The sequence below is a fragment of the Desarmillaria tabescens genome, assembly GCF_030435595.1.
Source record: "Desarmillaria tabescens strain CCBAS 213 chromosome Unknown EV420scaffold_35, whole genome shotgun sequence".
Classification (NCBI taxonomy): Eukaryota; Fungi; Basidiomycota; class Agaricomycetes; order Agaricales; family Physalacriaceae; genus Desarmillaria; species Desarmillaria tabescens.
This window is the reverse complement of record NW_026848334.1, coordinates 289257-302183: the sequence shown is the minus strand read 5'-3', so window position 1 is coordinate 302183 and position 12927 is coordinate 289257. Positions and strand designations below refer to the sequence as shown.

The window sequence follows — 12927 nt, the reverse complement described above, 5'->3', positions numbered from 1 at the left end:
TCACAATGAGTAGCACATGCAGCTACTGGATCAGGCCAAAAGCGCCTACGAGTGATAGTATAAGTGGACAGCAAACCTGGATTGATTCTAGGTCCATCGCATCCACGGATGGACGCGTCGTTGAAGACAGACGTTGCCAATAAAACGATAGCTCAGTGGCACTAGGACTCGGGCATGTTAGGTATGATTGCACCAGTGCATGTCTGTGTTATGGTTCTCTTAATATCACCTCCAGGATGACGCAACTGCCGTCCTTCACACCACCGCGTGCATGAGTCCAAGCCCTCCCCCGTGCCCTCAACATAGCCAGAGATAGAGACAAGCTATCTCGCCCGTGATACAGGTCTAATTTCAGGCTAAAGACCACAATGAAGACGTCGATAAGGCAATGTTCCTACAAGCCTGCGAAGATATTCAATCCCTTTTGGATGAAATCTTTCCCATCCCCTTGGCGTCTAAATACGCCACAAGTGGTGGATGATGTCCCTGGTTTCCTCCGTTTGACGCATCTTTCCTCATCCAACATTCCCTTGAACGCAGCACACATTTCGATAATCTATTCCTGCGGCCTGGATAGGGTCTGGTGGCTTTCTCCGATAGTGCTCTTCAGGCGAACCTGCTGGAACGGCGAGGCTTCAATGAAGGCAATAGGATACCACAGTGGGATCGAGGATTCTGTCGATTGCAATTGCATTGCGGAGATTGGCGTCTACGATGTCGAGAGATATTACGCGAACTAGTAGGCGCTGTTGAGCCGAGAGCTAGTTTGGGAAGCATATAATGGCCGCTCTTACGAAATTTGTTGTCTTTTGAGGAGACGTAGGTGAACCGGGCGATCACCATCAATTGACTCCCACATCCTAGTCCCAGACGTATACAGCCACAACCTGTACAGCCATTTGGTCCAAGGGGACGAGATGATGAGGACGGGCGTCCTGGAACAGACACTGTCAGCTTTGTGCGATAGCGACGGTTTCACATGATATGGTTTAAGAACTGGATGTTGAATAGGTCGGTAGTTTGAACCACAGGAGGTCATAGCTCGGGGAAAAAATGTCGAAATTTCGAGCAAGAGCCTCATAAAAGGTAAAAGTGGCGGCAAAATAAGTAAGAAACCCTAACCCTAAGGAAAGTAAGGTTAGCTTTACATCCAAGGTCTGAGGGGCGGACATACCGTATATAAAGCAGTCCTATTCTTCCCCAGACCTTCACAACTGTCCTTCAAACCGCTACCATCGCTTGCTCTCAGCCTTGCGCACTTCCTCCTCATACGTTCGCACTCATTCGAGCAAACCAGCGCCTCTCCGTCCGTCCGTAAGCCTTTCGTCTGCGATTTGTGCCATGAATGACGGTGCCATGAAGATGATGCGTGATCGGCGGGAAAACGTAGCAAAGATGACAATGCAGCGGGATAGAGAGTCGCAAGAATTCCATTTATCATCATCGATGGCGTTCTACAACCCGTCAAAGGCGCCTCTCATTATTCCTGTCTGTGGCGACGAGCAGCTGACAAAAACGGTCCCAATTCCCCGCCATTATGCACCCAGTCCCGATGCGCCATATACGGGATCTGTACGCGAATATATTGCATCGTCCTCGCATCTTGGTAAACCGCGCCATTATCATATTCCGCCGCCATCTCAAACAAAGAGCGATAACCGGATAGTGGTACAACCACTGTTAGAGCATACCCGCGGAGAGATGCAAATGAAGCTCAATTTTGCGCATAATCTGCCGGGCGTACGCGTTCATGGTCATGAGGGCTGAGTGAACGAGACAACCACCAACTCGACCCTTCCGTCGCTGACTATCATCCACGAAAAGCTTCCACGGCCAGTCGTCATTCAGAGGTCGGGTAAACAAGAGTGGGTTATGGTCGCTGATGCTATCGGGAGGCTATGGTATGCTCTGCAGATACCCATCCCTCTGCAAGCAGAGCCTTCGTTGTTGCTCCTCGAAAATCAGGATGATGCGCCTTTGGACAGCCATCGAAGGATCCGGGGCTGCGAAAAATGGGAAGTGGTTCAACGGTCCAGACTTCAGATTTGTGTATTTGATGGGGAAGATGCGCGTCGTGGGGCTCCTTGCGATAGAATGCGACACCTTGGATGCTCGTTGAGTAGGGCGCGCAGTCGTGCCTTGTGGGTCTCGGGGTAGGTACTCGATGTAGCTGTAGACTAGACCGTATGCACTATGAGTATGTATTAGTGACGCGCAACAGACAAAGACAACGGACTACCTCTGGAAGAGCTGCCTTTGACATGGTTTTGTACGTAAATGCCAGCGTATGAAAGGGCGGTAGTCGTGGACGTCGAATTCATGGCATCCCTTAACCCTAGGCAAAGATTAGGACACATCTCTACACCGGATAAAATATACGGTACCCAACACGCTCCGACCCCGGATTAAACCCTCTCGCCGTCGCTAACCATACCATCGAGCACGGAGGCAGGCAAAAGGCTCCCGCACGCCACCCATGCAGACACCGGTCCCCTCCCAATGCTCCCCGAGTCGCCACTGCACCCATTGCCCTGTCAGTGCACGTCGTTGCTTTTCCAGAGTGCGAGCACGGGAGTAGTTCCGCCACAAGTCAGCTAGATTTGACACGCTAGCAGCTTGCAGTATGTTGTACCCTGCGAAGCGAAGCAGTGATGGTGGTGGGAAAGATCAACAGTACTCGCCGAGAGGCCGATCCTCATTTAGACTCCGAAATCTTCTTCCGGTATTGTCGCCAGCAAACTTCCGGCATAAACCCTCCCCGTCCTTCTCCCCCCAAAAATTGTGACTCAAATACTATACATCCTCGGCGTACGGCTCCTTTATGTGCTCTAGTCCCGTACTCGAATTCGCTTAGGATAAGTTTCGTAGAAGCTAAGATCGTCCGAGAAGTCTCCGCTGCAGTCTGCAGATGTAAGCACTTTGAGTACGGATCCGGCCTATGCCCTTATCATCGCTTGCGTGTCATGCAACTCATACGAGACAATCTGGTAACGCCATATTCGCAAGTTATACTTTTATCCGTCGCCGTATGTTTACTTGATTCTCTTTCTTCTTTCCCGAGGCTCATCTATCTGAAGGGCATCGCTTCAACTCTCGTCCTTGTTAGAGTTGCCTTGGGACAGGCATGCTTGGAAGGACCTTGATGATCAGTATAATTCAGTTTACATTCCATCAGATCCGTAACGTCCGACCTTCAATGTAAACTATCTCCATTTAGGTCCGAAGTGGCGTTACCAGCCTCAGCAGGCTCCATTAGATCGAACATGTTGAGGTGCTTCCTTACTTGGTTGAACGGTTTCTCTTCGTCCGTCCTGCATGGAAACACGTTATCCCGTATGGCATATATTATGCCGCAGCCGAGTTCCTCGGTTCCTCCACCGAAACAGTCATAGTCGAAAATATGAAGAAGCAATATCGGTGGCGGTTTGTCAGTCTACAGCGTGAAAGCCAATCCTGCGGGAGACGATCGATAACCTTCTAAAGATTATCAACTCCGCGTAAAATTTCTTAATGAAAGAATTCGAGTACGCTGTAATCGAGGACCAAGCAAGTCAGTAACGATTGAACGATTCAAGTTTCAACTGTCCGTCTGGAATCCAGGTCGTGATAGCTCTGAAAGATACAAGCCGACGCGCGACAGGTGCGTTTGGGTAAGCTTTCAGGAAAGTTTTGCCGAATCTCAGTTCAACGAGGCCCTCTCCAAGCAGGGAGGAATCGGTTTCGCCTTTTGGATCTACACCAGGTAGTCCCTTGAATATTTCATTTGCGCACGCTAACTTGGCATGATCTAGATTTGTCAGAGCAGGAGCTGGGCTAGATACCGGCCCCTTCATTTAATCAGGATGGTACTCGGAGCGAAACTACCCAACACTCCTCGTAAAAACAGAAAGCCTAGGGAATCCTCGGACATACCAAATGTGCATCGACTACATCGCGCCGGCGTCTTTCTTGCCCGCTCTAAATCAGTCTTCAATTCGTCGAACCAGGGCCGATCTTTTTTACCTCTTCCAGCTTAGCAAGTCCCGGCTTCCTTTCAACATCAGCGTTGGTTCGACCCGTGGCGAAGGGGAAACGCAAGTTATCATTGCGCAGACCGTCTCTCTCGTGGTAACCTTGACGTGAGCTGGCGTCTCCTCCCTTCAGCAAGATGGAAAACAAAAACAGCTGGGCTTCCTTTCCCACAAAGTAGCCCCTGTTGTTGCATCATTTCGCTCTGTCGTGTGCTCACTTCTTTCGTACAGGAGTCCCACATACTGAAGAATAGCTAATCGTTCATGTTTATCCAATGCATCGAGGTCTGCAATTAAAATCATATCGTTCAGTTCCGAGAGGAGCACTGAAAAGCACGCGTCCTTATTTTACGTCTCATTCAGAACCCAACAAGTAACCTGCTGGTGAAATCGGCCCACTCAGAGGCTTCGTCTCGCATTCAAGCTCTTCCTAAATGGAAGTGTCGTGTTGCAAAAGTGAACGATTGCTCGGGGAAGCAACCATCGCTTTGCAGAAAATCCCCAGCGAGGGTGTTGCCGGGTCGGACAGATGGAAGTCGTCATTTGAGCTCGTTCGGATCTTACGTCGGCTACAAGACAGGTTCATGATCATCTACTTTCTACATTACATTGGGTATAACTACATTATCTGATCGAGACACGTGAAGTCTTTCCCGAGATACTCTCAATTTTTCGTATGACATCCAAATGCGACGAAAGATATTTATTTTCGCTTCCAACTTACCCCGGAGTGATTGACCTTCACCCATGTCGGATGCTGACAGACTACTTTAGATTCCTCCACGATGAATATCTTAACGAGAAATGTGTCGAGTCTTCCACCCGTGGTAGGTTCTGCTTATTATTTGCACAGGCCTCACAGGTAGGCCGTAGGGATGCACACTTTCATTGCCGTTGTGCCTTGATCAAACTTTGTAAACTGTGAGTCTATCTGGAGTCTATTCTTCTGTTTTCTTCCAGCTCACGGCTATACTCATTCTCAGAAATTCATGCACCGTAATGTTTTCTTCGTGGTGCTTGTCGTCATCTATACCCTAGCAACAGTTTACGTCGGACACTGGTACGGTCGAGATTCATAATACGCAAGCCAGAACATTTGTACGTGTGCATGTATGGCCCTCGCCTCTCTAAATATGTTCTCTACTAGAGCTACCTATTCTGTAACATCGAGCATTAATGTCCTGATATCCGACTGTATCATGGTGCGACATCATCTCAATAACTATCTGTAACTCGTACTGAAATTAAAGATTAGATCTGGTGATGTGCATCTGTCAACTACTCCAGACGAAGCTCTGTCAAGAAACGACCCATGGTCTGGTTTGTTCTGTTAGAAAGGAGAAGTTTCCCTTTCTGTCCAGACGGCGCCTTTACTAGATGCCCAATACATACCGATTGCATACCAAATAAAAGCACTTGGAGCAGACTTAGAAAGTAATACAAAGACCAATGACAGCTCTGATTTACTTGTCTAGCACGTAGCGGAAAAAATAATTTTTCCTAATGATTATCTGTTACGATCTTATACGATCTAGACGATCAATATTATACCATATTATCGTCTTGCCAAAAGTCTTCACACAAGGATACTGGCCTCGTATTCTTGACTGGACGAAGATGTAGTACGACTTCACAAGATACCGATCACAGGCTTGTACCGACGACATTAACGTTGTAAAGCCTTATAGTCATTTCCTGGATTTAAGGACCCACTTCTACGATCTGCGGGGTACGGCTATCAAGGTCTGCCTCCTGCTCTGCGAACAACATCAAGTCCTTACCTCGCTCTGCTTGACGCGATTCCCACATGCTAATGTCCATTCCGAAGTAAGTATCCTCGCCAAGGTCGTCGCTACCGCCGCCGCCGCTGTCTTCGTCTTCGCCAGGAATCTCGAGCTGGGGCTCATCCAAAACGCACGCGTTAGTTTGCGGGACACAAGGCGTCCAATCGAGGTGTCCATCACTCCTCCCTTCCGTTATACTTCCAAATAAGCCCCTGAACCTTCCGTAGTCAGGAAGCTGATCGAAATCGAGAGAACGGTTTTCGTCGAGTAGGGCTCTCCAGTCGAACGTGCTCGGATCGGCGAGGCTTTAATGAAGGTAACAGGATGCCACAGTGGAATGAAAGATTCTCTGGATTGTAATTACATTGCAGAGGCTGGCATCTACGGCGTGGGAAATACTACGTGAAGCAGTAGTCGCTGTTGATGCCGAGAGCGGGTTGGGGAAGCTTATGACGAAAGTTTGTTGTCTTTCGAGGTGTCGTGGGCGATCCGGGTGATCAACGTTCAACTCCAATAGACTCCCTCATTCATACTCCTAGACACATACAACCAGTTAGTCCAGAGGGACGCGGATGATATGACGAAGGGCCTTCTGAAACAGAACAAGCTTTGTACGATAGCGATGGTTTCGCATGAAGATATGGCTTAAGAACCAAATGGTGAATAGCTTGGTAGTTTGAAGCACCACAGAAGATGATAACCTGAGAAAAAATGTCGGAATTTTCGGCAAGAGTCTCTGAAAAGGTACAAAAAAGTGGCGGCAAAATGAGTGAGAAGCCTAACCCTAAGGAAAGGAAGGTTAGTTTTAGACATTCGAGGACTGACGGGGGAACATACCATATATAAAGCAGTCCTGTCCTTCCCCAGGCTCTCATATCTCTCCATCAAACCACAAGCATCGCTTGCTCTCAGCCTTGCGCACCTCTCTCCTTGTACGTTTGCACTCATCCAAGTAAAATAAAGCCTCTCTGTTCATCTGTAAGCCTTTCTTCCGCTGTTTGTTCCACGAATGATGGCGCCATGAAGACGATGCTTGCTCAGCTGGGAAAACATGGCAAAGATGACAATGCCACGGGGTAGAGAGTCGTCAGAATTGCATTTATCACCATCGACGGCGTTCTACAATCCGTCGAGGGCGTCTCTCGTATTCCTATCTATCGTGACCGCAACGATCCCTGCTCGCCACTATCATATGCCCAGTTCAGACGCATCACATACGGGATTTCCACGCGAATATATCGCGCCATCTCTGCCATCCGCTCTTGGTGAACCGCACCATCGTCACATCCCGTTGCCGTCCTAAGTAGAGCGACAACCCGACAGTGGTACATCCACTCTTAACGCCAAGCCGGGGAGAAATGATGAAGATGAAGCTCGATTTGGCGTCGATGGTACGCGTTCTTGGTCGCGAGGACTACGTGGGTGAGGCGGCAACCAACCTGGCCCTTCCGTCGCTGATGCCGTTGAGAGGCTATGGTATGCTCCGCAGATAGCCATCCCTCTGCAGGCGGAGACTTCATTGTTGCTCCTCAAAAATCAGAACGATGCGCCTTTTGACAGCCATCAAAGGATGCGGGGCTGCGAAAAATGGTAAATGGTTCAACGGATCCAGACTTGCGTATTTGAGGGGAAGACATGGTTTTTGAGGCACCTCGTGATAGAATGCGAGACCTTGGATGTTTGTTGAGTAGGGTGCGCAGGTCGCACTTATGTGGGTCTCAGGGTAGGTGCTCGATGTAGCTGTAGACTCGAGATTATGCACTACAAGCGTATATCAGCTACGCCCACCAGACAAAGACGAAGGACTACCTCTGGAAGAACTGTCCTTGATGCGGTTTTTTGTGTAAGCGCCAGCGCATGAAAGGGCAGTGGTCGTCGATGTCAAGGGCGACACTTACCCTCACTTACCCTTAACCCTAGGAAAAGTAAGGTAAGGGTCACGACTGTGCGTGAGAGAAAAATACCTACCCATCTTCTCGTTACTGATCAATCTCTTTCACTGTGGCGATCCATCTCGTCGAACATGGAGGCAAGCAAAATGTTTCTGCGTGTCACCCATGTAGACACCGGTCCTATTTCCCAAATGCCTTGAGTCGCCGCTGCACCCAGCACCTTGTCATTTACATCATTGTTTTCTGGAATGCGAGGACGATGAAAGACTAGTCCGTTCTTGCGACAATACGAGGCCACAAATTCAGTATCCCAACCATACACGTAATGCCACGTCATCAGAGATCCCATTAGAGCTAGCGTATGCCGCACGGATATTTTCCCTTATCTACGGAGAATTAGCAGAGAAAAGGATGTAAGATGGAGAAAACGTGCCGAATGAGATAGCGAGCAGAAAACGTCTGAATTGTATCACAATCGAGAAGTGATCCGCACCATGCTTGGCATCCAGATGTGTACTGCGCAGTCGTATACATCGTTGAAAAATCGGGCATCTTGGAGCGTGTTCGGAAAGCAACTTGAGCAAGCTACAAATCCACCACTATCAGAGCTCGATTAATTCAATAACAACACCCATGACTCATGTTAGTCTACTGCGACATGATGATGGTCACCAAAGCTGTCTCGCGAGGTGCCCTTCGTCTACTAGCGACGACTTGTCCTGATCGTAGTTCTGTAACCGTGGCAGTATCTCTCGCCATCAGTATGCTTATCGTCACGGCGATGTTGGTCCTGAAGGTTCAAAATGTTCAAAGGCTAAGCGCCAAGTACGGTGGTGGTGGTGGGGATAAGTGGAAGATAACTATGAAAGGCTTTCTTCGAGCAAACGTGACTGTGCATGGAGACAAAAAGAAAACGATACTGAAATGTGCAGTCGAACCGGCGCTTGCTAAAGAGGCATGGGAAGACAATATCGCTCCAGTGGATGATACAAGTTGATTGCAGGGAGAACAAGCGGGAAGCAAGTTGGCGAAGGGAGCCAGGGCCAGGAAAAGTGTAGCATATGGTATGCGACTGTAACGTTGCGCAGATAAATGAGTCCCGACTTCATCATACAGCCTTGAAGCGTTACGTACCCATTACCGTTCTGCCTAGCATCTCCTTTCCATCAGTATCTCTTCCTTCTTGATATTGCATCACCCGACACCACTGGGCACTTCATCGTATCCTAGAATACGTGTCAGAGATATATAGGTTCACGGAAGGGTACTGACATTGATAATCGTATTGGTTGCCTGATTTTGGGCATATTTTCGGTCGTAGTCCTATCCTGTTCCTCAAGCCTTGGCACTAGCAAGTCCATAATCTCCGCCTACATCGAGTCGCAAGTTGCAAGACAATCCTGGTACCAGATGACTTTGCTGTACAAACGAATGATGAGGTATTATCGACGCGCTGAGAAGATATTTGCTCACAGAACGCCGGTTTCCTTCATTGTCCATTGAACGATTCGTTCAGCTACGCGTCACCATGCCATACCATACGAGGAGTACGAGTGCCTGGCCCTCCATATTGCTCCATCGCCTGCTGCCACCATTACTGAGTGTCTTGTCCTGAAAATGGACCGTAAAAGAGTAATTTAGCCACAAATTAGCTAGGATTGACGCACCAGCAGCTTGTAGTATGTGGTACCCGGCAGAGCGAAGCGGGAGTGGTGGTGATATGCAAAGGGAACGGTTCATGCCGAGAGGCCAATCCTCATTCGGACTCTGAAGACTTGTCCCGGCATTGTCGGCAGCAACCTAACTGTGCCTCAGTGCTCCCCTCCCACAATTTAAGCCTCCAGAAATTGTGACTCGATATACGTCCTCAGGCCTCAGCATTTGGCCTCTTTATGTACTCTAGTCCCTCCGTACTCGAGTTCATTCAGGCTAATAGGTACAGTTGAGGCAGGCACGAGTCTACAGTCCTCAAGTTTCGCTGCAGATGTAGGGTCAGTAGAGTGCGGATCGAGCTTATGACCCTGTCACAACGGAATCCGGATTGTGAGAGAGGACCACATACGTACATGTACCAAGTCACATCGACTGATTCATCTCAGAGTTCGTGCTGGCTGACTGGCGGGATACAGGTGTACAAGCCATGAATAATGGGAACGGATCACATGAAAGCGTGTATGATAGGGTCCATCTTCACCCTCTCGAGCACCTCATACACAACCTTCCACATCCCTGACGCTTCTCCGACACCCCCATCTCCGGCTACTCCCCTATCTCCAACGAACGAGCCTATCCCCTAATGGCATCGCGTCCATATCCCAAAACATTTTCCACACCAGCGCAGCCCACGCCGACCAATTAACCAATCTGTCGCAACCCCCACACCTCGCGTCCTATCCCATGCCCTTCCGGAACTCATCTTGCCTGACCAGAGAGCGCGTCGGGATCCGCTGCAGTGCCTTCTGGTACTTCCTCCTTCCACCCGAACCTTGTCGCTATTGCACACACCCGGAGTGGTTCTTGCAGGAATACCGGGGCAATTATCGATGCGCGTACAATATCCAGCACACCTCTCGCTCCCCACGTTTCCGCTAGACTAAGCACGCGTTCAAGTTCGTCAAATGTATGCCAAGGTGAGATGGCAAGACCACTGATGATCTGTAGTTGTCGTTCGAGAATGGCATCATGCTCGCAGATAGGTATAGACTGACTATCTGGTTCGTAAATGAAAGAGCTTGAAGCGAAGAACGTAGCAGTTCATCGTAAGACTAACGATGGGAGACGGTATAGGGTACCGTCAAACGAAGATAAGACAGCGTCGGCGTCTGGGTTACTGAAGGTAGGATGATAGGCTGATCTGTGGTCCATCGTGAAGGCGATGAAAGAAGGAAGGACGGCCTGGGATGATTGAGCAGGGTGAGCTTGTGTTGATCGTCTCATTGCCACATGGTCGTTGGTAAACCGAGCTGTGTCAACGTCAACCCATGTAGTAGGACAATGGAATGATCATGCCAGGTATCCTCTAGAACAGCTGTACTGTAAGAAATGAAGGCATGAATGGACGAAATACCACACACCAAGGCATGAACACTGCCGTTGAATTTCCAGGACGGCTGGGGGGGGGGCATCGCACCCGATGTCAGACAATGTACAGGCCGATGTCGGTCGTTTGTCCTAGCTCTCCCACAACGTCTATGAGCTATCATAGACTCCAATTATCTTCATCACTCAGCATTGGGCCACCGGGAACCAAGGATGCCACTGAACGTCGTGTTCACTTCCATTCTCCATCTCGGACAAGTGGTCATTGGTGCGATGACTCTTCACAGATGTCCAACAGGGAGAAAACAACTGTTGAGCTTGGAGACTGCCTGCACCATGACACGCATGAGGGAAAGGAAACCGATAACAGGATATTTCACGCACCTTTTCACCATTACCTGCGAGCTCTGACAAGTTTCGATGCCAGATCGACTATCATTCGGCTTTGAGTGCAGTAAAGACGATCGATGATGCATATGTCTCATGAAGCTCGGCCGCAGTGAGACTTCTGATGGCTGTGATGAGCAACGAAGATGTTGACGAATGTTTGACTAGACTCTTACCTCGAGAAAGCCGCGTTGATGATGCCAACAAGACGAATATAGCACTGCAGAGAATTATCTGCCGTAGAATTCTTCAGGAAATTTATCATCAAAAAACACCACAAAAGTCGCCTACCTTTCCAGTCTGCTCTTCATCAGTTCATTCTGGACTCATTTCTTCACGTTGTTCCGTTCCAAGGATCATCCTCTTGCCATGAATAAGATGAACTTGATCCATAAAAGTGCATAGAATAGGAATTCTGCACGTGGGAGAGTGGGGGAAAAGAGAAAAATGGGACGATGGTGGTGGTCACAAACAAAAAAATCGTGGGAACGCGTCATAATCAGGACGTCGGGCCGACTTCCGGTGACCTCCCGTCATCTCTACATTGCGCACGTCCTGGAGAAATAAACGTTCAAACCTGCAAGCCGTACGAAAAGTAGGCATTTCCCTAAAAATAGGTGTTTAGCGCAGAAATTGACGCCCTCGGAGCGCATCCATTGCGGCACATTATAGGCTGCACCAACTGCGCCATAGCTTACTACTACTCCATCTTAGCACGACAATCATCTGTACGTCTCTAATCCTCTATCCTCCATCCGATGCTGACCGCTGAAGTGCTGAGGCCTGAAGCTTTGAAGGAACAGTGGCATGTCAAGGCGTGCTGCCGAGTCCCATAGACAACTAAGAACCGGAATGGATGCTCGTATGTCATGTTCACTCCAGAGCAGGAAACTCTATGTGCAAAAGAATAACACCCCTTTCTGCAAGGATAGGCAAATTCGGGTTATCTTTACCTTTGTCAATATGAAGCATACGAAGGCGTTGGTGAGATTAGGAAGGGCATATCAAACTCCATATCCTCGTCACATAGTAGAGAAACGCTCTCCATATCCGGTGTGGGCTTCAAAAATATCAATATAGGTGCTCGTCCAATCGTTCTCAGCATACTCGGTGAGCTGGCACCATAGTTTTTCCTTTCTTTTTAATGCCTCTCTGTGCTCCTTCCAGAGAGAATGTGCAAAGGAGCATGCACTCGAAGGCGTCAAATATAGCCTTGGTCAATTCCACGGGTGATCCAAGAATGTCGCCAACAAACTCGACGGTGACAGAAACGCAAAACGCGATTCCAACGGTAAATGGGGCCCCTAGTGGCGGATAAGGCCTGTAGTGAATCATAGGGAACGGATATTGAAATATTGGTTTAACCTGGGGGCACGTAAAAGAAGGATTAAAATGAGATAGCTCTTGAAACTTCGACAACTCTGGTCTTCATATTTTTACTTCAATCCTTTCTCCCTCCAACGCCAATGTCACCATTAAACCACGAGTGAGTAACGTCGTCTAACCAAAGACATCCTCATCCTGTGCTAATTAATACCCCAGATCGAACTTTCCATATCGTTTCACACCTTTAGAAACATTACCACATTTCTCACGCAGGGTTCAATGGTAAATATACACGAGAAAGTTGGTGACAGCACGCAGTACCATGCGCAATATATTCTTGTGCTCATAATCGAGTATAATTGTGCGATCTGAAGTGAACCGTCAGAATATCATTTGGGTGAGGTCGGGCTATCGTTAACGAAACGAGGCGTAGAGTAGGACATCGACACGAACGAGAATAATACGTTGGTTCCAACCATGTCGTATTAC

The 12927-nt window shown here is 48.6% G+C and overlaps 4 protein-coding genes across 4 annotated transcripts; all 4 read right to left on the bottom strand.

Annotated features, from left to right (window-relative positions):
* Positions 1 to 232: 232 nt before the first annotated feature.
* EV420DRAFT_738762 (uncharacterized protein) lies at positions 233 to 1670 on the bottom strand. Its single transcript, XM_060483280.1, has 3 exons — positions 1175 to 1670; positions 795 to 1117; positions 233 to 736 (listed from the first exon to the last, which is right to left on the bottom strand). The coding sequence occupies exons 1-3, from the start codon at positions 1442 to 1444 to the stop codon at positions 607 to 609; spliced, it is 723 nt and encodes a 240-aa protein (XP_060327406.1). The 5' UTR covers positions 1445 to 1670; the 3' UTR covers positions 233 to 606.
* Positions 1671 to 2672, bottom strand: EV420DRAFT_738761 (uncharacterized protein). Its single transcript, XM_060483279.1, has 3 exons — positions 2385 to 2672; positions 2240 to 2335; positions 1671 to 2191 (listed from the first exon to the last, which is right to left on the bottom strand). The coding sequence occupies exons 1-3, from the start codon at positions 2525 to 2527 to the stop codon at positions 1897 to 1899; spliced, it is 534 nt and encodes a 177-aa protein (XP_060327405.1). The 5' UTR covers positions 2528 to 2672; the 3' UTR covers positions 1671 to 1896.
* A 3039-nt stretch (positions 2673 to 5711) lies between these two features.
* On the bottom strand, positions 5712 to 6175 carry EV420DRAFT_1646448 (uncharacterized protein; the record flags this gene model as incomplete). Its single annotated transcript, XM_060477918.1, has 2 exons — positions 5712 to 6099; positions 6159 to 6175. 2 exons carry the CDS (start codon positions 6173 to 6175, stop codon positions 5712 to 5714), a joined length of 405 nt encoding a protein of 134 aa, XP_060327404.1.
* A 3977-nt stretch (positions 6176 to 10152) lies between these two features.
* EV420DRAFT_1228744 (uncharacterized protein) lies at positions 10153 to 10389 on the bottom strand (the record flags this gene model as incomplete). Its single annotated transcript, XM_060466528.1, has 1 exon — positions 10153 to 10389. A coding segment is annotated over one exon (237 nt), but the record flags the coding sequence as incomplete, so codon positions are not given.
* Between the last annotated feature and the right edge of the window lie 2538 nt (positions 10390 to 12927).